The sequence below is a fragment of the Vigna radiata genome, chromosome 6 (genome assembly GCF_000741045.1).
Source record: "Vigna radiata var. radiata cultivar VC1973A chromosome 6, Vradiata_ver6, whole genome shotgun sequence".
Lineage (NCBI taxonomy): Eukaryota > Viridiplantae > Streptophyta > Magnoliopsida > Fabales > Fabaceae > Vigna > Vigna radiata.
This window is the reverse complement of record NC_028356.1, coordinates 35,939,094-35,965,284: the sequence shown is the minus strand read 5'-3', so window position 1 is coordinate 35,965,284 and position 26,191 is coordinate 35,939,094. Positions and strand designations below refer to the sequence as shown.

The 26,191-nt window shown below is 33.1% G+C and overlaps 2 protein-coding genes across 2 annotated transcripts; both read left to right on the top strand.

Moving 5' to 3' along the window:
- Nucleotides 1-6,355: 6,355 nt before the first annotated feature.
- On the top strand, nucleotides 6,356-14,772 carry LOC106764672. Its single transcript, XM_014648999.2, has 9 exons — nucleotides 6,356-6,565; nucleotides 7,454-7,542; nucleotides 7,705-8,607; nucleotides 8,696-8,822; nucleotides 9,250-10,038; nucleotides 10,205-12,938; nucleotides 13,667-13,860; nucleotides 13,972-14,031; nucleotides 14,223-14,772. The coding sequence occupies exons 1-9, from the start codon at nucleotides 6,493-6,495 to the stop codon at nucleotides 14,594-14,596; spliced, it is 5,343 nt and encodes a 1,780-aa protein (XP_014504485.1). The 5' UTR covers nucleotides 6,356-6,492; the 3' UTR covers nucleotides 14,597-14,772.
- Nucleotides 14,773-23,438: 8,666 nt separating this feature from the next.
- On the top strand, nucleotides 23,439-25,938 carry LOC106763973 (outer envelope pore protein 24, chloroplastic). The gene is made up of 3 exons (XM_014648163.2): nucleotides 23,439-23,732; nucleotides 23,801-24,160; nucleotides 25,598-25,938. The coding sequence occupies exons 1-3, from the start codon at nucleotides 23,532-23,534 to the stop codon at nucleotides 25,676-25,678; spliced, it is 642 nt and encodes a 213-aa protein (XP_014503649.1). The 5' UTR covers nucleotides 23,439-23,531; the 3' UTR covers nucleotides 25,679-25,938.
- Nucleotides 25,939-26,191: the final 253 nt, after the last annotated feature.

Genomic DNA, 26,191 nt, shown 5'->3' with positions numbered 1-26,191 from the left:
CAATAATAGATGAGAAATTATTAGAAAAAAATTAATATTCCTACTCTCTTATAAACTTAATCAATAAAATGTATTTGTTATCTGTTTTCATGTATTTTTTTTCCAATTGTTATTGTTTTTTAGTCATTTATATATATATATATATATATATATATATATATATATATATATATAATAAATCATTAAATATATTAGAAACTATTGTATTTTATTAACCAAATGATCTAATTAAATGTGATTATCGTGATATATGTTAGGAAAGAATTATTGAAATCAATAATAATTTACATTTGAAATGACCAAATTAAAATTATTGAAACTTAATAAGAATAATAATAAGATATTACATAAAGAGTCATTATCTTTATTTTAATATTAAATTAAAATTATTGATACTTAAAAATAGTAATAATAAGATGTTACATAAAAGGTCGTTAGGTTTATTTTAGTATGCTCATTATTCTTATTTATTTCTCTTCCTCCCATTAAAGAAAAAAAAAAAGTAACACATGACCTAAATATCTCTAGAAATGAAAAATCAGAAACCAATATACTCTTCATTAATTTATTCAATTTATTAATTATTCTCAATCAACAACCATTTTGATTTTCATTTTTAAAGAAAATTGCCCTCATTATACCATCTTTTTTATTCTTCCAAGTGGTGTATTAATAAAACAATTTACATAATTAAATTAATTAAAAATTAAATATATATTAATTTTACACATTTTTTTAAATGAATTACATTTGTTTATATTATATTATCGCCAACAGCACTAATTATCTCAACAATGTTCAGACCTCACTACTAAAGATAAAAACACAACAGAGCCCAAACTATTAATTAAATTAAATTTGAAGCTTCGATTCATTGTTACTCTTCATACAACATCATCATTATTAATTTATGATTTAATTTAAAAGTAATGAATCAATGATAAAATGTAAAACATTGTTTCGTGAAAAAACGTTTTCAACAAATATTAAATCTCATTTATTGTTTTAATTATGATACTACTCCAAATATTAAATATTAAATATTGATTAGGAAATACTAATTCCAATCTAAATATTTCTTTTATTAAATAACTTAAATATTTAATATCCTAGAAATACTAAATATTTACAATCATTATTTTTTCTTCGAGAGAAAAATATAAATATTATATTATTAGAAAGATTTCTGAAATACTTATACATACAGAGAGAAAAAAAAAAGTGTAATTACTCTCTAATATAAGTTTTATCTAATAAATATTGATGTTTGCATGTCATCGCCTTATTACAACAATTCTTCAAAATAGTTAACAAAAACTTTTATATAAGCACTTTTAATTTGATTGATAAAAGAAAATTTACATGAATTTCACTATCGGGTTCACCTTGTTGACCTTATTTTTTAAATTTAATAAAAGATTTTCTCTTTCGGTATCTATATATTTTTAATTTTACTTTTTTATAACTAATTTTTAAAATTTAAATAAATTACTTATAATAAGATAGTACTTTCCAGTTTTACTTTTTTTTTTTGGTAATTATACTCGTGATAAATAAATTATCTATAATAAAATTATAAAAATATTTATTTTATAATTATCATTTTATAAAAAATATTTTATAATTTAATAAAAATAAAGTCGACACACAAGTTTTCACTAATTAGTATTAATAAAAAAGTAATATTAATAAAAATATGATAATAGTGATTTTTTTATAATCATATACAATATAATTATCACTATAATTATAAAAATAAATATAATTTTGTTATTAATTTATTATAAATATGTAAAATTTCTTAGACGTTATAAAATTGATCAACAAAATAAATGTGTTCTAAATTTATAGATATAATATTAATATAGTTATGTAAATAAAAATAATTATAATAATATATATTTGAAAGTATTAAAAAAATCACTAAGACAATACAAAATAAAACTATGTCATATCACTATCTTTTATCAAATATGCATCACACTTACTTTTTATCTGCTCACTGAAATAAAGTGATTATCATAAAAAGAAAAAAACAAACATAAAAAGAAAACAAGATGGTAAGGTAATGTAAGAATAAATATTATAGTATAATTAAATCATATTAACTATTTATGAAATATAATAATTCATATAAAAAAACATAAAGAATTGACACTAGACATAATTATTTGGATGAAGAGTCATAAACAAAGAAGTTGTCACCCTATTATTCATAAGGTTAGTCCAGTTCATAGTTAAGACAACAATAATTCAATGGGTAGGACCTCACGCCATTCTCTCCCCCACCTCATTCCTTTTTATATGAATTGAATGGTTTGTAATATATCAATATACCTCCTTATTGAAACCCCAATGTCAATGCAAACACAATCGCATCACCATAAAGAATCTATGCTTAAAATTATCATAACAACATCACCACAAGTATTCGTAAAATAACGTTGATAATGCTAATTCTTACCATTATTTAAGCATCATTTTAGTGGCAAAATCAACTCCTTCATAACTTTTACTTTGTTTTATCCTCACATTTAGTGTGTTTTCTAGTTTTCTTGTGTTTATTTAGTATATGCTTGTTTTTACCTCTAATCTCTATGTTTGAGTGTGTGAAGTAAAGGAATAGGAAGCAATTCTAGTGGAGGAAAATAAGCAAGAACTCAAGGGAACATGTTTTGGGACCTTAAAAGATCAATTTGAAGCAAATACCCATGTTGGACGACTTCGGAATCGCGCAAGAGCCTGAATTTTAGAATGTTGTCAACGCTGTCCGGGCTGGGGCGCCCCTGGCTGCTGATTTTCTGCAGATATGGCGCCTGGGCGCCCCCAGAAGGGCGCTGGGCGCCCCTGACTGCTGTTTTTCTGTAGAATTGGCGCCTGGGCGCCCCTGGGGGGCGCTGGGCGCCCTTTGATTCGCTGTTTTGTGTTTTTATGGCGCCCGGGCGCCCCAGAAGGGGGCGCTGGGCGCGACTTTCCGCTGATGTGTCAAAAATGGGTTATTTAAACATGGTTCTCGCGATTTTTGGATATACTTCTCCTCCTACACTTCATTCTTCACCTAGAGAGATTAGGAGAGGCCCTTTGAGGCTGTTTGGGGTGTTGGGAAACTCTCCCACTCCTCCTTGGGTTTTCAAGCTTCATCAATGGTGATTTTGCCCCTTTTGGGTTGAGGAAAAAGATGGGTCACAAATTGGAGATGGAGATGTGAAGGGGAAGCGCAAATGGAGCATGGATCAGCTGCCAAGAACCTTGGGAAAGGCTTTGCATCTTCTCTTTGGTTCCAATTTCTTCCCTATTTCTTCAATTTGTAGAACCCTAAGTTCTCCTCCATGGAGAGCTTTTCCTATTTGTTGAGATTAGATGTAATAAACTGAATCTTGTGTATTTTGTGATGTTAATACATATGCTTTTCCATTTCAATGTTAGTATTTGATTTCTATGCTTAATGCTTGTTGTGGCTTGATCACCCATGACTTGAATTTTGGTTCTTGATATATTGAAAAAATATGACTTGAACTTAGAACTGAAATTGAACACTTAATTGATGGAATTGAGTTGTTTGTAAATGCATGAGAATGAAGTGGATGAACTATAGTCTTGACAAATTGTAAATACACTATGTTAAATTCCTTGCACACCAACTGTTTGATAAAAATACCAAAAAGAGTTTCTTGTGTTTTTGTGCACTTTGATGTCTAATTGAGTTATGAAAGGAAGAATTGTCATGTGTTGCATAAGTCTCTTGGGAAAACGATACCTGGTCTTACCAGTTTTATTACTTGAACGATTTGGTACACTTGCCAATGAGTTAACAAACGTCACCTCAATAAATCATCATAATACTTATAAACATACATAAAATCCATTTTAAATCTATCTTAAACAATAAAGAAGACAAATAGATGCACAAACATATCCAATATCAGACTTTCTCGTAAAAGGTGGCGCTCAATGTTATTATTCTTTCAACAAGTTGTGCTTAGTTGCTCTTTGTGATGTTCAACCCTGAAGTTAAAAGGCTCCAAACCCATAATATAAGGATGACGCTCAACGACACCCTAACACCGTTCAACGCTAAATCATTCGCAAAAATGGGCATTCAGCAACACCTTGGCTCCACTTAATGTTATATCATTCGCAATATACGACACTTAGCAACCTAAAGCTAAAATGCTCCCGGACACGCCAAATGAATTAGTGCTCAGTGCCAATCTGTCACCACTCAGCACTGTATAAAAAAATTAGATAAAATTCTATGATTTGGAGAAAACGAAACATGTTCAAATGGAAAGATCAATATTCCTTTCTTAGTACTTTGGTCAACAAGAACTTTTATTGTTATGACAAATACCACTTGGTTCAATTTATCAGATCTAAAATTCCCCAATCAACATAAAACTCATTAGGACAATTCAACATAACACAAAGATTCAACACAACCAAATTCACCAAATCAAATACACTCTCGTATCCCGAGTATGAATGTATATCTAGGTCAGATAAGTTTTCAAACGTGCGGTCGGGTCGGTGGTACCATCATACTTTCAAATGTTGATGTTGATTCCTCTTGGGAGGTTGACTCAAGCAATATTCAGAGTAAAAGGATGCAATTTGTGACTCTTTGAAGGTCGCGGGCGTGTCCTTAGATCTTTGAAGTTCACGTTGGACTCATGTACCCATGAAGTTTTTGGCTAGTTTCAGCGATGAGGTGAATGTCTTTGCAGGTTATTAATTTGGTAAAGCCTTGAGATTTGTCTTATCTCGAATGGCTACGAATCTTAGAGTGGTGTCTTGATGGTTGTTTTACCATTTTCTAGCGGTGGGTGACAAATATTTTTATCAGTTTTAGATTTTTAGTCTCTAAGACGTGGTGAAATCCTGAGATGTTTTTGCAAAATAGGTCAATTCAATAAAAAAAAAACTCTATAATGTTTAAGTAAGAAATTAAAGATTTATTTTAAATATAAATGAGAGTATGAAAAATGATTTTATGTGTTATATTTTTTTTTATCGAGATCTTTATACGGAACTACGAGAATATAAACTTATTTGAATTTTTAAAAATATTTAAGTTGATATACATACATATATATCTACTTACAAATGTTTATATTAAATTTTGAGAAATTAGAAAGAGCAATATAAAATTATACTAATATATTTAATAAAAGTAATACAGTAAGAATAATATTAATTATTATCATATCAGTGTTTGGAAAATAATGCCCCTTTAGTTTTATCTTTCAAATGGCTAAACAAAATTGAAACAACTAATCTAATAATCGTTATTGGGAATTTAACATTAAGAAAATGGCGAAGTTAGAATAGTAGTTGGAAACATTAGTTAATAAAAATCAATTTAATTATCGAAAATTCAACATAAAGCCCGAAAGTACAAAATATTAATTACACACAAAAATTTGAAAAATCAAAATTTAAAAAAAATAATTTCGTGTGATTTTACCCTACACTGCACGTGCATGTGCCATGCTAGACGCTCTTTGCAAAAATATCTATATGCATGAATTATCCCTAAAAAAAATTAAAATATTAGAAAAACACTCCTTGTATTTTTCAGTGATTAAGATATTTCATTCAAACTCAAATATAAATAAAAGTAATTAATTATATCAATTACAGCTTTAATAACAATGAAAAATAAATAAAAATGAAAATTGAGAACCGAGCTTATCTATATGTATGAGTACGTGTACCTAAAATAAAAGGTGAAGTTTAATAAATATATGTAGAAAAGTAGTTGTAAAATTTTTATTTTTTTAAAATTATGATTATTATTATACAATAAAAATACTTGAGTATTTCTTAGATGATGAAAACTAGAAAGTTGAAGAATGAATATAAAGATATAAATGTAAAAAAAGGGCTAAAAAAACAGTTACAAAATTTGGTTTGCAACATAGTAAAAGAATATAAACATCTTTTCTAAATAGGATAATATGTAAAGAATAAAAATATAAATCGAAAAGAAAAAATAATATAGTTTTTTATTGATTAAAAGTATAGCAATAGAAGAAGTTTATAAGTTTTGAATTTTATTTGATAATTATCTACCATTCACTACGAAACGAAAGTCGTTTCGTAAAAATCGGGTCATGGGAGAAATGCGCACCAATGATAATGAAAAAAAAAAAAAATACGAGGGAAATTTCATTTTCAACATTACGAGAATCTTTCATAATTCAAGAGACGCGTGAGATACACGTCCTTGAAAACCCGCGGCGGGTCGGACACGGACGGGTCCAAGGCGCGTGGCCGTTTCTTCCCGAGAATCACAGGGGTTAGCAGTAATGTGCGCGCGTGGGTCGCAGGGTCTTATCGTGCACCCTAGCACATATTATGAAGTGTGTTGAAAGGGTTAACCTATATTCCCCTTGGCCTCCCAGTTTGGTTTTTCTCACAAAGAAGGGTTTTCGTTCGCACAGTGCTCACTCGCTCGTTTCATTCGTTCCTTCCAACTCTCGCTGATCATCCATGGCTGAACAACGCGCCACCTCCGACAATCGCCACCAGCTCTCCGTCGCACCGCCATTGCAGATCTCCAAAGGTTTCATTTCTCTCCCTCTCTCTCTTCCTTTCATTTCTAATTTCGTTTTTGCTTTGGATTGGAATCCGGCGATTTATGTGTCTTAGCTTCCATTGTTTTGTCTCTTCTCCTTCGTCGCTTGAGTTCTCTTTTTCTTTTATTTTATTCAGTTGTGGTTTATCACTTGCTTCTCTAAACCCTAGTTTCCCCAAACCTTTATTTATTTTTCTTCCTTTCGTTTTCGTGAACAACCGAAATGCACTTCGTTTACGGGTGAGAGTTTAGGGTTTTTATTTTTTGTTCGTTTAGGATGACAGAACGGCTTCAATGGTTCCGAAACGGAAATGACATTCAATAATCTTTTGTTTTTACTACCGAGGGCTTTTCATTTTTGCTATTTTCTCAACTACATTTGAATTTTTTTTTGGATTTTGATTTTTTTCAATATTATCTTGTGTGTGTCCTTTTTCTTCTAAACTGTGGTTTTTAGAAGTTTGGAGCTTTACACTGCAGCAAAGTTAGCCGGTTTTTGAAGTTTGAGTTCGTCGTTGTGAATGCTGGAATTGGCTATTGGGGTTTACAGTGAGGGATATTATGTTAGTTTCGTTACGGTTCTGTCCTCAATTTTTTTTACCAGAATAGGTAAAGAAACATAGTTTCAGATTTATGTTGCTGCCATGTTATTCTGTTAACTTTTACTTGAAACACTTTCCTCCTATTTAGCCCTTTGATCGAAATTGTATATTTCTTTTATTTATTTTTAAACTTCGTATTTGGTTGAGGATTGCATACGTGTTTGTTATATATTTTTAATCAGTTTCCTGTACAACACGCGTTATATTTTTTGAACTTAATGGTTAGAATCTTCATTTTCTTTTCATTGACTGATGCTTTTACCGTTTTGTACAGATGCCCCAGGATCTGACAATTCCATTCCACTCTCACCACAGTGGCTTCTGCCAAAGCCGGGGGAGAATAAACTTGGAACAGGATCTGTGGTGTGTGCTTAACTAGTTCTGCAAATTTTTGTATCGTTGTCTGTGGATAATTTCTAGATGTTGTCTCTAAATCAGACGTAAGGGGCAGCGTTAACCTTCCAGGAATAATTTTCAATTACTAATGTTTTTTGTTTTTGGCATTTTCCTTTTCTAACTATTCAGGAGAACCACATGGTCTCGAACCCACCTTATGGCCATCGCTCAGAGACTGTCAAGACATCTGGAAACGGAGAGGATGTGCATGATGTCCATAAGAAAAGGGATGTCTTTAGGCCATCCATGTTTGACTCAGAAAGTGGACGTCGTGATCGTTGGCGTGATGAGGAGAGAGACACCAAGTCCTCCATTCGGAAGGATCGTTGGAGAGATGGGGACAAAGACCTAGGTGATTCTCGCAGAGTGGATCGATGGACAGATAATATGTCTGCAAGGAACTTTGCAGAAGCACGGCGTGGTGCATCTGATAATCACAGATGGAATGATTCAGGAAACAGAGAAACTAACTTTGACCAGAGGCGTGAAAGTAAGTGGAACACCCGCTGGGGTCCTGATGACAAGGAGCCAGAAGGCATCCGTGAAAAATGGAGTGACTCTGGAAAGGATGGTGATATACATTTGGAAAAAGGTATGACTAACATTTCCAGTCAGGGAAAGGACGAGAAGGAGGGAGAACACTATCGGCCATGGAGACCTAACTACTCACAGGGCCGTGCAAGGGTAGATCCTTCCCATACAACCCCAAACAAACCAGTCTCTACATTTTCCTATGGGCGTGGTCGTGGGGAGAATACACCCCCAGTTTCTAGTATTGGACATGGACGTACTGGTTCCCTTGCTAGCTCTTTGAGTAGCACATACTCTGGAACTGCATTGGAAAAGGTTCAAAGTGGACTTGAAGAACTGAACCCCTTTAGATATAACAGGACAAAATTGCTTGATGTGTACAGAGTGAATGGTATGGGTACAAATAGAAAACTAGTTGATGATTTTGTGCAGGTACTTAATCTTACTCAGGATGAACCCTTGGAGCCTCTAGCTATTCTGGCACCAAATCCTGAGGAACTGGTAATTGGTTTCGTTGGTTTGTTTTTTAGTTATTGAATGCAATTGTCTTTTCTCTAGTGGTTTGGTGTGAGCTTTTTTTTTTGAATAGGCTGTCTTGAATGGAATTGACAAAGGGGAGATAATTAGCAGCAGTGCTCCTCAGGTTCCAAAAGATGGAAGGTCAACAGATTTTACTCACACAAGAAGAATGAAGCCTGGAAGTGCACCTTTCCAAGGTAAACTCTGCATATACATTTATGTACTCGTAGATAGGTTTGGATGCTGGTAACTTTGGAACTAGGTTTTTTCTTACCCTTGTAGAGGGAATTGTAGAATGAGGATTTGACCCTTAAACAGAGTAAGGTTTTGACCCATATTTCCATGAAGCAACTTCTTTATAAACCCTCAATTCTGAAGATTCACTGGTCTAATAAGTGGGTTTACATGGCCTTAAACAAGCTTGACTACTAATTTCCCCTCCCATTTATGTATTCGATTTCAACTATGTGAACAATGTCAAATTTCACATTTTATGGATTCCTCTATCAACTTAAATGGTGTTCTCCTTACTTATATATGCCACCCTATGGTCTCTGGCTTTTCATGAGTGTAATTTTCTGTCTCTACTTTCCACTAGATTGTCATAATATATTTAATGAACAGATAGAGGTGAAGATGGAGGTTCTTACAAAGTGCCTGAAGAGGTTTCCAGTAATAAAGATTCATCATTTGAAGGAAATACTTCTGTTCATGCTGGTGCTTCATGGCGAACAATGCCACTTGGTGATCATGCTGCCCAGTTTCACGATGGTAGAGATGTAACTAGTGATGTTAGATTGAGAAAATCGGATCTGAACTCACTCCAGCCAAAAGATCCTCATAATCAGTGGGAAAATAATTTGGGTTATTTATCTGACTCCAAAGAAGTAGGTAAGTGGCAAGCTAGTGAAGATCCTGTTATTAAGAGGCAGTTGTCTGGCATTTTGGATAGTGAACTTGAAATCAGAAGAGTTCAACAGACTGCTCCAGAGGAGTTATCCCTTTTGTATAAAGATCCTAAGGGTCTAATCCAAGGTCCATTTAAAGGAATTGATATTATTGGATGGTTTGAGGCTGGGTATTTTGGTATCGATTTACCTGTTCGTCTGGAAAATTCAGCAGCTGACTCACCATGGTTGTCTCTTGGTGATGCCATGCCCCATTTACGAGCTAAAGCTCGACCTCCACCTGGGTTTTCTACACCAAAGCCAAATGACTTCACAGATATTCCTGCCCGACAAATTTCCAGTACATTTGGGAATACTCTTACTGGTTTGAATGAGCTTGACATTTTGCGAAGTGATTCTAGGCATCGTCCAAATCCTGATACTGAAGCTGAAAATAGGTTTCTGGAGTCACTCATGTCTGGTAGCAAGAACAGTCCTCCCCTTGATGGCCTGGCATTGTCAGAAGGTTCTTACCTGTTCTTACTTGGTTATTTTAGCATTCATTTTTTTGATAATTAAGCTATAATAATTTTCCCTTCGTTGATATTTCTCTTGAAATCTTTTTCATTTTTGTACCCTACCATGTTTTGAGATGTTTAGGCTTGACATTGATGTTGATATATTCAATTCAGGTTTACAAGGGTTTGTTGGAAATAATCCTGGTAATATGGGTACATCAGCAGTTGATAATGGAAATCTTTACTTGCTTGCTAAGAGGATGGCACTTGAACGACAACGGTCCTTGCCTAGTCCCTACCCTTACTGGCCAGGGCGTGATGCAGCTTCGTTTGCTCCAAAGCCGGAGGTTGTTCCAGATGCCTCCATGCATTCTAAACTATTGTCTTCAGTGAGTGATAACTCTCGGCAACCTCAATCCCAAAATTCCGAGTTAATGTCAATCATCCAAGGTTTATCTGATAGGACATCTGCTGGCCTAAATAATGGTGCTGCTGGCTGGCCTAATTATCCCTTACAAGGTGCATTGGATCCCCTGCAGAATAAAATTGACATGCTTCATGATCCGAATTTTCCTCAAATGCCATTTGGAATTCAGCAGCAAAGGCTGCCAGCACAAAACCACTTGTCTTTAAGCAATTTACTGTCTCAAGCTGCTTCTGATAACCCAAATAACCCTTTGACAGCGGAGAAGCTACTTTCTTCAGGTTTATCACAAGATCCTCAGATATTGAATATGTTGCAACAGCAGTACTTGTTGCAACTGCATTCTCAAGCGGCTGCTCAATCACAGCAGATCCCCTTGATTGATAAACTTCTATTGCTGAAGCAACAACAGAAACAGGAGGAGCAGCAGCAGCTGCTACGGCAACAACAACAACAATTGCTTTCTCAAGTGTTGCAAGACCAACCGTCTGGCCAGCTCTTCAGCAATTTATCTTATGGACAGTTGCAAGGTGTATTACCAATAGGTAATTTGCGTGTGGATCCTTCTCTAGTTCAACCACAACAAGAGGTTTTTCCCATGAGCTCTCAGACACCAATCTCCAATGTGCATAATGAGCATAATTCTAATTCTTTGAATCTACCACCTAAAGTTAGTCAAGATACAAGTTCTAATGTAAGCAGCCAATCTTCTTTACGTCTTCCGCACCAATTATTTGGCGATGCTCATCCAGAAAATTGGGGCCCTAATCTTACTGAACAAATTATCGATCAGCATCAGAAGGAATCATTTCCAGTATCATCAACTCAGGCTGATGGTTCTGCATTGCTTGAACTGAACAGATTCAAAGAGGAACCCCTCATTGCATCTCTTTCTCCTTCTGATTATGCTGCTAAGTCAGTGGAACAGGTGCCACCCAGCAATTTTAGGCCTGATGCTGTGGTTGTGACCTCAACTTCTAAGCCTGGGGAAATTTCTGGAAATGTGGAGTCTTTTGCATCCAGCATTGCCTTATCTACAACTGTATCTAATGTGTCACCACCAGTGAGTGGTCCTGGTACGGAGGTGAAGACCAAATTGGATATTGTGAATCAAGAGCATCATGCTGGGAACGGCGGCATTGTATCTGAGCCATCTCTGGGAGACATAAGAAAGATTGAAGCTCAAGAACCTAAAAAGGCTAGTGAGAAGAAATCTAAGAAGCAAAAATCAACCAAATCTCAGTCTTTTGATCAAACAAAGGGAGCGGTAAAAAATTTGACTTTGCAGCCATCAAAGCAGTCAGAAACTGAAATGGCGAAGTTAAGTGATTTTAGGGAAGCTAAGATTGACGAATCGTTAGATGATACAAATATGCAACAAACAAGAGTTAAGGGAACACGGACTGGAAGTGCTGTCTCAGAGACTGGTGATCACCAACATGCTGGTGGCTGGTCTGGTATTATTACTGGAAAGATAGCTGAAACAGTTGGTGTAGGTGAGGCCATTTCAACTACATTTTTGACACAGAAAACTGAGGTACCTGCCGGACGAGCTTGGAAACCTGCTCCAGGTGTCAAACCGAAATCTTTCTTAGAAATTCAACAGGAAGAAAAAAGGAAGGCAGAGACCGAAACACTAGTATCTGATGTTGCTGTTTCTGTCAATTCAATGAGCCTAGCAACTCCCTGGGCTGGGATTGTAGCCACTCCGGACTCCTTGAAGGTATCTAGTGACAGTGTCAGAGAAGGAGGCAATACTGAGAATCCTGTTAAATCTGAAACTTCTCAAAATGTCAAGAGCAAGAAAAGCCCTCTACATGATCTATTAGCAGAAGAAGTTCTAAAGAAATCTAATGAAATAGATGCTGAGGTTCCAGATAGTATATTGCCCTCACATAATATAGTTGTACAATCAGAGTCATTGGATGACGGCCATTTTATTGAGGCGAAAGATACTAAAAGAAGCCGAAAAAAGTCAACAAAATCGAAGGGTTCAGGAACTAAAGCTTCATTGCCCATTGCATCATCTGATGTACCCATAGCTTCAAGCCCCAATGAAAAGGGAAAAAACTCCCGCTTGGCACAGCAGGAAAAGGAAGAGTTGCCTGTCATCCCTGCAGGACCCTCTTTCAGTGATTTTGTTCTTTGGAAAGGAGAGCGAGAACCACCAAGCTTGTCTCCTTCTCCAGCATGGTCTACTGATTCCGGTAGGGTTCCAAAACCAACTTCATTGAGGGACATTCTAAAGGAACAGGAGAAAAAGTCCTCTTCTGCAATTCCTGTTAGCCCAGTGCCTCCGCCTCCAAAATCTCAGCCTACCCAGTCTACACGGAATAGTGCTTCTTCATGGTCAGTTTCAGCATCCTCTCCATCTAAAACTGCTTCTCCAATTCAGATAAATACCCAAGCTTCTCAATCAAAATACAAAGGAGATGATGATTTGTTCTGGGGTCCAATGGAGCAATCTAAGCAAGATGCTAAGCAGTATGATCTCTATCTCTTTGTTTTTGCGTTTGAAAAATTTACTCAAACTTTTTATCTAGAACTTCCATTCTTATTTTTTATTATAAGCTTTTTTTGACTTGTAACGCATTTTTGTTTAGAAATGTTTGCTGTAGCATTGCAACTAATTAACACATCTATACGTCTCAAATATTGCACACGGAAGAATGTGATAACCATCCATTTTTTGTTTCTCTTGTTAGATGATTTGCTCAAATATTAACACATCTATACGTCTCAAAATATTACACACGGAAGAATGTCATACACATCCATTTTTTGTTTCTCTTGTTAGATGATTTGCTAATTTAGTCCCTCTATATTATTTATGGTGTTGAAAATTGAAAGTATGTTCTTGTTCTTGTTATGAAACTCCTGGTTTGGCATCTGTAAAAAAAATTTCCGTCTGTACTAAACATGAAATTTGACTGTTGGTAAAATGTGAAGAAATTAATTACTCATCTTTAACTTTTATACTGTAGTAAATCTGTTCCCGTTCCTTCTGTCATTTCACCTTGTGGGATTGGAAAATGGTGTGTTGCCCCCGTTCCCACTTGGACTACTTTGATCATTCGCATAAAATAGTGTGGAGTTCGATTTAAAACTTTAGTCTGAAGTGATAGTAGATGGATATGTGTTGGGTCTTGAAACATCCAGTTTTGGTAACATAGTTGGTGAGCTGTGGCTGATTTACTTGTCCCTTTGAGCAGGTCTGATTTCCCTCAGCTTGCTAGCCAAGGGAGTTGGGGTTCAAAAAACGTAAGCTCGAAAGGTAATTCCCCCGGACTATTGACAAGACAGAAATCAGTGAGTGGTAAACAAGCTGAACGGTCTCTAGCATCATCACCGGCCTCTTCTCAATCAATGCTGAAATTGAAAAAAGATGCCATGACAAAGCATTCTGGTAAAACAAAGATACTTTATTATTTGTTTATTGTACTTGCTGATTGCATGATATCCTGCCTGGATCTTTTGACAATGTTCTAAATGATGAAATTATTTGTCACATTTTCAGAGGCCACGGATTTCAGAGATTGGTGTGAGAATGAGTGTGTTAGGCTTATAGGTTCAAAAGGTATGTCAATCGTTAAGGCTTGTCGGTTTTGAATTGAACATTTTAAATGACACCATGAATTGGGCTCTGTTACTGTAACCACTTTGCTTGAATCTCGCGTTTCTGATTGAAAGTATTTGATTTTTTAAACACCATAAATTGTTTTTTTTTAACTAAATCTTTTTGGTGGGGGTCCATGGTGATTATTGCAGATACAAGTTTCCTTGAATTTTGCTTGAAGCAATCCAGATCGGAAGCTGAACTGCTCCTCATAGAAAACCTTGGATCATATGATCCTGACCATGAATTCATTGATAAGTTCCTGAATTACAAGGAGTTGTTACCATCGGATGTTTTGGACATAGCTTTTCAGAGTAGGAGTGAGAAGAAAGTTGGTGGACATGGTGCGGCATGGACAGCTTCAGCTAATGCAGATACGCAGGATGTTGACTTGACTGAAGGATCCTCTAAAGGTGGTGGAAAGAAGAAAGGTAAGAAGGGGAAAAAGGTTAGCCCTTCAGTTTTGGGATTTAACGTTGTGAGTAACCGTATCATGATGGGTGAGATCCAGACTGTAGAAGATTAATTGGAGAGAGTTTCTGTCGGTAGATGTAAATACATTTTGGTCGTACTTTGTAAATGTTTTTTTTTCCCGTTTTAGGTGTTTTATGTTTTTTTCTTTTTTATACAGAACAGTAGCAGCATTTATTGGATCTGCTTAACCAATTTTGTTATCTAATGTTAGGAGTTGTTTTGACACTATGCGGTGAGACCATCATTTTATCTTAATGATTTCAACTTCAATCCCCTTTTCTTTAGGTTGAAATCATGCTCTAGTTTCAAAATTCCCTCCAGAAATACATTTAAATCCAAAAAAACAATAACAATATAGGGCGAATTGGATTTTAATTATAAGAATATATATATTTGCTTTCTTAAGTGTTTCATGAAGCAACTAAATTTTAATTATAAGTGAATCAAATTGCATTTTTAAGTAATACTTAGAGTGTACATTGTGAATGTGTCCATTTTGTTTTAAATTAATAAGAATATTTATTTTTTTATTGTTGTTTTAATTTTTGAAAAAATAAACTGAAGAAAAATGTCATTTAAGAAAAAATTTAAATTCAGAATTTAAATATAAACAATTATAATTGCAAAATTAGATTTTTTACAACAAACTATCACACATGGGAGACCCGTATTTCTCAATCCCCACTCTTTTTTCTTTCTTTTTCAACTCTAAAATTCCTTTTTATGCTTCTCTCTAACTTTATTTCTCCATATTTTATGTCTTCTTTACATATCACAATAGCTAAGAAGCTAAAGAATTTTTATACTCATCAAAATTTTAGATAGATAATTTTTATTTATTTTATACATTTTTTCTTCTTTTATTTTACTTATAATTTTATAATCAATTTTTGTATGATCGGTTAAGAAAAGTGATTTTCAATTTTAATAATCATATATTAAAAATTTTGTCATATTTGGGAATTATGTTCTAGGATAAGATCAACTATTTATATTTTTTAACATAAAATCTTATTGATACGTGATTTGGATGTAAATATGACATAGTCACAGTATATTGATTTTGTAAAGAGATTGTTGTTGGTTGAAAATTTGTTTGACTACTTAAACTTGAGTGTTATTGGATTTGATTTGACAAATAATCTTTTATAATGTTTTTAATTAGATAGATCATTTGAATTGCTTAAAAATTATGTATTGTTACTATATTATGCATACGAATAAATATAATTTTAAGTATAAGAACATTGAAGATCATATATATATATATATATATATATATATATAAAATTTTAACTAGACTTGTAATATTACTATATTATGTATTTTATGTTGTATTATTTATTATTATAAACTTTGAAGCCTTTTGATGAATTTATAGCATAGTAGATGATTTAATTTTTAGAGTGTCGCATACACTATTAATCTTATGTAATCTTTAACATTTCATATTACCTCTTTTTCATTATGTTTTTATTCATTATTGTAAAATATCTCATACATAATTTAACTTTATCTTTTTATTATTATTTAACATTTTTTAGACAACGATTAACTAGACTATAATTGCATTTTAGTTTAATTAAAAAAATAACATTATGGTTGAGTCAACATATCAAAATTAAGATATTTATATAAAGCATAAAATTTATTACATATATAAATATATGTTTTTGGTAAAAAGCAAATAAAGTAGAAGTGAGAATGAAACTTTTAAATAAGAATAAAAAAATAAACATTTTATAAATAATCAATATATAATTAATTACATATAATGAATTATTATGGTAATTTTTTTTTCGGAAAAAAAAAACATAATCGATCATATTGTTTTATATAATTGATGTTTGAGAGTGTAATTCTACACAGTTTTTAAATTTCTTTTCATAGTTTCTTCACTTCCAAAACATGGAATTTGCAATTTGCTATTTTTTTTCTTTGCCTGGTTATTTTTCCACACCAAATAGACCGGAAATATTCATTATAAAATAACTAACAAGACTTCATGATAATACCTCTTACCAATATTTTTCTTTAAGAATAAAAATAGTCATATAATTTTTTTAAAATTTATTCTCATTTACTTCTTCTAATGTACAAGTACAAAATATTAAATTGACAACTCTAAATCACATAAGTTCTTCTACAACCATTATTGACCAGTAATTGATGATATTTATGCAATTGTCTTTAACTATAATGTTTTTTTTTTTTTTAATTGTTGTCATGTTCATTCTATGACAATTATTGCTTTTGAATTTTCGTTGCATCACTCTACGATAAATGTACAAATATGACAATGATTAAAAAAAATAATAATAATATGATGATATATATTTATATTCATTTGAGACAGGTTATAAAAATAAAACGGTAATAAAAGAATAATATTTTGTGTTTTTTAAGAAAGAAAAAAATAAAAAGTAAAAAAATATCAAATAAATATAAAAAATTTATGTGTAAAAGTATAATTTTTTTAAAAAATTATTATTATATTTTTAGTTATATAATAACTAGTACAATAATAAAATAGTTTTAAAAATATGAATTTTTGTATTTTTTTTTGAGAAAAAAGTTAAAGTGAAAAAAAGTAAGGAAAGATGGCATTGAATAAATATAAAAAATTAAAAAAAAAATATGTAAAAGTATATTTTTTTTTCTAGTTATATAATAGTTTTTGAACATGTTACTTTCTTTTTTTTCATTCTTTATAGCTATTTTTCTTATCCTCCTTCTACGTTAGTCCATCTTTGATTTTCATAGAATGTAATTTTTATTCATGCTGCATATGATTTACAAGCGCAATCATTGATTCTTGCATTCCCAACCTTGTCGCAACATTTCTCTCCATTGTTATCACATGAGTCGGGTTTAAATGATCGGGTTGAAATTTGACTTGCATAAAAAAAATTCAATTTTTTCAAACCCAACCCAGGCCCGAACCAGTAGTGAGCCGGGTTGGGTCGCGGGTTGTGACCCATTTTGACGACTCTAGTATTGTTCGATTAGAACAAATATATTACACAGATCTCCTAAGTCTTGAGTTTAGACTCAAGTCAACAAGCTAAAAAGGTTTATTGATACGACAATTGATGATGAAATATTGTGTTACTCCGTGAATCGTACCGAAGTCTCATCAATCACTATATCTGTTTAACTTGTTAAATGATATGACGATTGACGATGAAGGGTCATACTGCCTCGTTAAACGTGTTGTTAGGTTTGATGTCAAAGGTTAAGTATCACCTGCCCTTTACTGATGGACAATGCCATATCTAATGTTTATGAGAACGCCACATGTCTTCAATAATGTCTACAAATAGGGATTAGGTTGTCTCGTTATTTTCACCATTTTTTTACTCTGTATGTACATCGTTTGACACTCCATTATTTCTTCTCAAGGTAATAATGTTTATCATCAACATATCTTTGGAATACTCTTTTTGCCGAGAGGGCAAAGGATACATTGATGACAAGTCCACATCTTCGTTGTCGCTCAGTTCGTCATCAAGTGATAAAAAATCATTCGAAAGGGATCCTAAATAGTGTTACAACACCTATTTAACCTGTTAATAAAGGTCGATTCAAAAAGAGGGACTGATCAAGGAATAAGGTCTGTAAGGGATAGGAACATCGACATTGCTCGAGAAATCAAGGTGGACTATGCAGAATCATATTTCCATGTTGCACAATAAAAGATTTTGCCTCCCACTCGAGCATAGCACTGGCAAGAAAGTACCTCTCAAAGAATGTGGTCATAAAGTTCTCTCAATTGGTGACCTCTCCTTGGGCATCCGTCCTCATCTACATACCGTGGCACCAACACTTCTTCTCTTCGAAGACTAATTCTACCCTTTAGTGTATTCAATGACCTTAAAGATCTTATTGTTACATATCCAGTCATCAGCTTCGTCTGTTGTAGCATTTCCGTTGAACATGATAGGATTATGATGAGTGAGTGGAAATAAAAAACGGGAAAGCTACGAGAAACAAAACGGACGATTGGATATGTAATAATGAGAAGATCTTTAAGGCCATTAAATACACTGAAGAGCAAATATTATTCTTTGCTACTTACATGTTGGCTAGGGAGGCAGAGTATGGGTTGCACAATTTGCAAATGAGGATGCCGAAAGAGAGGTCTGTAGGAGGTCTTCGAGACCAAATTCTGAGAGATACTTTCCTACCAATGCTAGGCTCAAATGGGAGACATAACTTTTGATTGTGCATGCTTATAAGGAGATTCAAGTATTTGGCCCAATTTTATACCTACAATATTAGTGATAAATGGAAGTGCAAGGAGTTTAAGCGGAGCTTGCATCATAATATATTGAGAGCACTCATCTAACTAAAGATTGATGACTTCCCGAAAGTGATAGAGCAAACGAAGGATAAGGGACAAGTTATGAAGAATCAAAAAGACAAGTTCATTCAGACATCAAGAAGAGATGATGACATGATTTACTTGCAACAAGCCAAGACATATATATTGTGAGTATCCCTCAGAAGAGGACATCCGGTGGGATAGCCCAAAAGACAATTACTGGTGGAAAGCTGCAAGCAACAAACAGTGTGTTTGTCATTTTAGGGGCAAAAATAGAGAAGTACTTTTGTTTGAGTGCAACACACTCATTTATATCCTTGTTATATGTGGAAGATCTTGGTCTCTGTGTTTGACATATATTCTAGCTAGTTGTCTCTATTTCAACATCCAAACAAGTTTGAACCAATTAAGTTTGGATGTTCAATATGGTTTTGTTATCGGATAATTGCCAAAGGGTTGGAGAAGATGCTGACAGAGAGGCTCAAATAAATGTTACCACTGCCCTGCAAAAAATGAACGAACGATTATGTAATCAGGGTTGCTAGACCCATATGAAACAGACTTAGAAAGCCTTGGACTATACAACTGTTCAGATCGTTTACGCTGTGTTTACTTGAGGTTATTTCTCTTGTTTGCTCTAAAGCTTGGAAATTTGCACTCTGTCATACCTTTTTGCTATTTTACTGAAGCAACTTGAAGTTCATGTTGTTCTTTCTTAAACCCCCCGAGGAGCATTGTATTAATAAAAAAGATAAAATTTGGTAGCAACAAATTGGGAACTTGGATAGACTGCCATCATTTATCAGGCTGCCATCTTTACATCTGAACTGGAATGGATGCTGGCATCTCTTTGCCTTGTTATGTTTCAGTTAGATGATTTATTCATGTTCTTTTTTCCTTTTACTTATTTGTTTTGGTGCATGAAGTGATTATATATCTGGTACTTTTTAGGCGGCTCTGGTTATGTGATAGGGTTTAATAATTTAATTAAATTTTTAATTAAATTTACTCTATAATTTCACTAAATTATAATTCAATTAATTTTTTTTTAATAATTATTTTATATTTTTTCCTCTTAATAAACATTTTTATAATTAAATATAACATTAATAAATATCATTTTAAATTACTTTTAATACTTAAAGATATTTTGATAATCTTCATTTCCTAACAAATAAACAAAATTTTTAAACAATTTTTTTTAATTGTCACGTTAAATCCTGCATCAATTCTCTCTCCCAATTCATCGATAGGGAAATATATTCAAACCCTTTTGGAAAAACTTTTAAATTTTAAAATACAATTATTATTTTCTAAAGCAAATTTATGAGTTTACGGAACCTAAGTTTATTTCAACTAAAACCACAATGGGGTTGGATAATAGAGAAATAAGTTAAATTATCAGTTTAAGTTATTTAATCTATCAACTTTTTTGAACCCTGACATCTTGACAACTTTAACTTCAATTTCTATCTATGGTCATGAGTTATGAAGATGAAGTAGAAATACTTAATTGTGTTAAAGAAACTTTAGAAACCATCAAATTTCTAACTGTACATATTTGTTTCTGTGACAATTTCGCATATTCGTTTGAATAAAAAATATGAAAAACAAAATCTATCACAAAAAACTTTGAAAAACTAAAGTTAAAATTCATGCATTGAAACTATTTATTAAACTACTTACAATCCAGTGTTCTATTTACAAGAACAAATCATTATTGAACGATCGAAATTTCAATAGAATGTTACTATCAAAATACTACAGGAGGACAACAAATTTTTAAACATCTTATAATTGAAAAATGTGAAAACCTTTCATGATGGAATTATAATCAATGAGAAAAAGTGGAATCACATTGAATCCTAATACAAAATTATTTTTCGAAAAATAGCTCTGCAGTTCAGAATCCACAAAAAAAAAATTAGAATAGCAATAAGAGGCAGGCAGATTTCAAGGCCAGTCAAAAGTGTGTACTGCTATAAAATCCATGAACTGAAATCAGTTAACAGAGAAATTCATAACCTAAAATTAATCTAGCTATAAAAACTGTGGATTAATAACTCCGCTCAGAAGAAGCAAATATCATATCACAGAATTTTCATATGTCCAGACATATTTATGCAACCTCATCATAGCAGAAAGATTAATCTTTAACAAAAACAAGCCATACTTCCCATAAAGAAAATAACAAAAACATTAGACAAAACAACCAATAACATAATCAATTTAAATATAAAACATACGACAATTAATCTCAGAAATTCCAAGTGTGGAAGTGGCAGACAATCAACACGGCATCAGTTCAGTCCGCCCGTCTGCATTTCTTCATCATTGATAATTTAAATAAAACTTTACATCAAATCAAACAGTTTTTCATACAATAAAACACACAGACAATCAAAATTAACAATGAACTCTACACCACAATGTTATGACAAGGAAGGCATCAGATAATAAGCGGAGTTTTTGATCTTCACAAAGTAATTCAGTGTGTAGGATAAGAAATTTTAGCATCACTTGCCAACCCTATGTCACAATATTAGATTCACTTAAAAAACAGGGAAAAGAAACAAGAAAAACGAATCAAATATCCAAAATACAAGTTGAATGGCATCAGATAAATTCATGTGGTCATCACAACTTTTCAGTATATCAATAAGCGGTTTAAGATTTGAATCATCATTGCCAAATCTCTCTAGCAGATACAAAGAACACATAAATGCATAAAAGAATCGTTTTTTTTTCAGCTAGGGCATTTCGGTAGATCCATTTGACCCATGGCAATTTCAAAACCTGTGCAATGGGCTGGTAAGCCAACCATTAAAATATGTGCATCAGTTATATCTCCATCGCCATTGAATTTGGATACAAAAAGGAGAGGGTAAAACAGATGCAGTCGATAAACAACGGAGAAAACAAATTAAAAAAAAAATGCACAAAACCAATCGAATTCCTTTGGAATCAAACAATGCAATGCAGAGATTCAACAAAATAAAGATTATGTCCTAATTAGAATAATAGCAATACAGTACAGAAACAGAAATGGAAGAGAAAGAGAAAATGTGAACAAATTCGAAATCCGAGAATTACAACGCTGTTGTGAAAGACGGCAAAGAGAGGCCGAACTCAAGGACTTTAAATAAGGGTTGCGTGAAGATTAGGGTTTGCACTCATACATGCCGTTCAGCTATACGGTGTCGTATTATTCTCCTTTTTCTTTTACCACGAAAATTATCATTAAAAAATTAAGAAAATGAAAATCAATCTTTTTTTTTTATAATTAAACAAAGGCTAACACTGAAAAGTTTTTAAAATATATATTCAGTACATTTATTTTCTATCTCCATCATCCATTTACATTCTTTTGCCTTTTCTTTGATTTCATCTTCAATCAATTTAAATAAAGATTGTGTTTCAATTTTGATTTACATATTTTGAAAAACTTGTAAGGGTAAAATTGAACAATTTTTTTATGAATAATTATTTAGTCTAAATTTGAAATTGTTTTAGAAATATAGAGGCACTTACACTACAAGTTCAAAAGTGACTTCACCCTAATTGAAAAGTCATAGTTACTTTTTTTTTATTATTATTATTATTATGCAATATAAAGAAAATGTTTTATTTTATGACAATTCAAAACAGAAATATGCAAAAAAGAAGTTATAATCACTTTAATTAATCAAATAAAACAACTAATTAAGGAGTTTGAGAAAAACATTATAACCTAAATTCTTAATCTATATTTTTGTGGATAAAAATACAAAGCTTATATAAGTTTAAGTTTTTTATTTAATTTTTTAGTTGATTAAATTGTTATTTTACCATATTATTTTAATTGCTTGTTTTACAAAGGGATAATGATATTTAGACAACATTTGAACATTGATTACGTGTCAATCTGTGATTGGTCAAAAATCACTCCACAATAATGTTTATGATTATTATTATTGATTGTGGAGTGATTTTTGACCAATCACAGATTGACACGTAATCAATGTTCAAATGTTGTCAAAAAAATATTGTCTAAATATCATTATCCTTTACAAAGTATAATTAATATAAAATAATATTATGATTAATGTAAATGAAGGAGTAATTTCTATTAAAAATGTGTTAACAACGAGAATATTATGTTCCCAATATTTTCTACATTATCATTTTTTTTTTCTTTGACTGAGGAGTATCCCTTATCATAATTTATGAGATTATCCTATCAAAGGAATAAAAGTTATTAACTATTTTTAAATAAATTACAATATTATTTTATGTAATAATAAATTTATCTTTATAAGAAAAACTAAAAAAAGTAACTAAGAAAATCTAATTAACGCAAAATTTAATTAGAAATATAAAATTTAATTAAAAATATTTAAATTTATAAAAAAATTGTGACATAATTAAGTGAAATATATAATTTAAAGAAATAGGAGTTTAAGAGAAATGAAGAGTAGAAAACCCAGATTGACTTTGAACGGGCCGATTGTTAACAGCAGAAAACCCAGTAACGAGGCCCAGTAAAAGGAAGTAAAAGAATGTGGGCGCTGGCGAAAAGCCAGAGGATTTTAACGATATATTATTCCGCGTTTGGTGACATTAGACTGTGTTTGGCGCAACCATTCTCCTCTTGTCTCTTCGCACTTCCCTTCCGTTGTTTACAATGAAGGCCACGCTCAAAGGCAAGTACGACGTCGACAAAAACGGTGCCGCTTTCGCCACCGTCGCCGTCAACGCCGCCGACGTTAAGTTCCGCGCTTCCGTAACGGAAGCCACTTTCATCAACGGCCCCAGCCTCACCGGCTTGTCTCTCGCCGTCGAGAAACCCGGCTCCTTCATCGTCGACTACAACGTTCCCAAAAAGGTTCTATTCCATATTCTAGCCACTTCCTCTACTTCAATAATAGCCGTTTCTGAAATTGTTTCTTGCAGGACTTTCGGTTCCATTTCATGAACACGGTTAGGGTTGGAGACAGGGCGTTGAATTTGTCCTACGTGCACAGCAGGGGGGATAACCGGACCGTACTGGACGGCACCTTTGTGGTGGATCCCGCGAACAAGGTTTCGGCGAATTACGCGCTGGACTCAGGGAACTGCAAGTTGAAGTATAGTTATGTTCACAAGGGGTTGACCACGATTGAACCCACCTATGATGTGGCGAAGAACACGTGGGATTTCGCCGTTTCGAGGAAGGTTTACGGTGATGACACGTTGAGGGCTTCATACCAGACATCCAGCAAGGTTTTGGGAGTTGAGTGGGCGCGGAATCCCAAACACAATGCTGGATTCAAGGTGAGGCAATTCGCAAATGAATATCAATATTTGGATGGTAGTTGTGGTTTTGTTTTTTGTGATAATATTTGTATTTGTTTGAGTTTTAATGTTTCTGGTAGAGTTTATAGATATGTGGAGTGGATCTCATATTTGACTAGGGATTTACTGACAAATTCAAACTAGTCACGCCATGTGTTAGCTTTTGAGGTTTAAAGGAAAACCCAAATTCTAATATGGTTTTAGAATTTTGTTGTTCGGTCAATGAGGCTACTCCGTTTGGACCGTTTGCAGATGGTTAGTTATGATAATGCCACGTTCGATATGTTCTATCTTTAGGATGAGGTATTAGTGATCTTAGATTGAGTAATGATAGGACTAAATTAGTGAATGAATATATGTGAGAGATAACTTAATTGTAACGTTTAGTCTTCAGCTCGAGGGAAGTGTAACGGTCATCCCAAATTTGAGATTGCGTTAGATGTAAATCCAAAATCTAAGATTTTCTTTTTCTTGAGTTTGTGTTTTGCTTGAGTTGATTTTGGATGAAATTTGCATGTTAGTGTGTTGTTTAAATTTAATCTCTTTCTGCAAATGATTACAAATTTTGGTCATTGGTTGAACGAGTCTTGTTATATGATTTTATATTTAATATTGTTAGAGCATTCGCTCATGGTTGAATTTTAGTAGTAGAAACCTCAAGGGTTAATTTACTAAGGGAAGGTTTCTTAGTTGACTGATGATTAAGCTTATGAATGAAGACTGTTATGCTAAGGTGTAGTCGTTCATCTTGTGCTTTTTTGAATATAATGAAGCCAGTAGCTTATCGTGAAGTTGGTTATGTGTGAGGAGGCACAATTTTGCTGCGTGGAAATGGATGAGGGAGACTGGAAATTTCACCTTTCTTGGGTGCGAATCAGTGTAAAGGCTGTATCGTATTATCTATACATTGTGAGCTATAAATATTGCGAGCCGTAAATAATCCGATACAGCCGCCTAAATGGACAGTAATTGGTCAAAGAAGGGATGCAATGTGTACTGATTGATTATCTATCTTCATTCTCATTTGATTTTGTTGCCAATGCTTCACTGTAGTCTTGATTTTTTCCTTAAATTTGTTAGCCTTAATTAGATACTTAAATATGTGGCGGTACATACAACAAGATACCGGTCAGAGTTGTGATCTTTCTTGCTCTCCGTTTCTTTAAAATATATTTTAGTCTTGGAAATGTTAGAAGTTAGAACCGTTCGTACATGACTCATACATGCCTTGTGTGTTTTTCTATTAATAAATTAATCAGTGTAGATTTGACTCTTTTAGGATTCTGCTGTAATCTATTTTCTGCACTAAATTTGGTTAAATGGGTTGACTTCCGTCTCCAATATAATTAAGTAGTTCCTGAGTATCATCTTGTTGTTTCTCACACATATTTTCTAACTTTAAGCTTTGTCTTACAGATTATAGCATCTGTTAACTTGGCTGAGGAGTTGAAAGCGCCCAAACTTATTGCTGAGACCACATGGAATTTTGAGATGTAGCTTGATTCCAATATATTGTTTCAATTGCTTGATGGGTTTACTGTCAAGTTTTGAAGGCTTTTTCGATCACCATTGGGCATATTTTGCCTCTGAATATTATATTACATGCTTGAAAGTATTTTGATCATGTTATGAGCAATCTGGCATTAATTGTCCACCATCAACTTTGCATTTGATTTTTAAACTATTCCAGATTTTTCCCCACATTACAACATCCTATAATTGCTTGCCAATAAAATATGTGCACTTTTATTTTCATAGAAGTTATTTTATGTAGCTTTTCTGTTTCATCTATCCTTTTTCCGTTCTTACTTTAATGTTTGGAGGATATCTTGTTCTATCAGGACTTGTGGAGCTGGTATTCTTCGATGTAAGTTCGAAGTTTACGACATATTTGAATCACTTTATTTTGCATATCAAAACATCTAAACTATCTTGGCGTTTGAAAAAAGCTTTTGTGGGACAATATAAATATATTTTATAGCTAGTTGAATTATAGTTTGTGTACAGCAA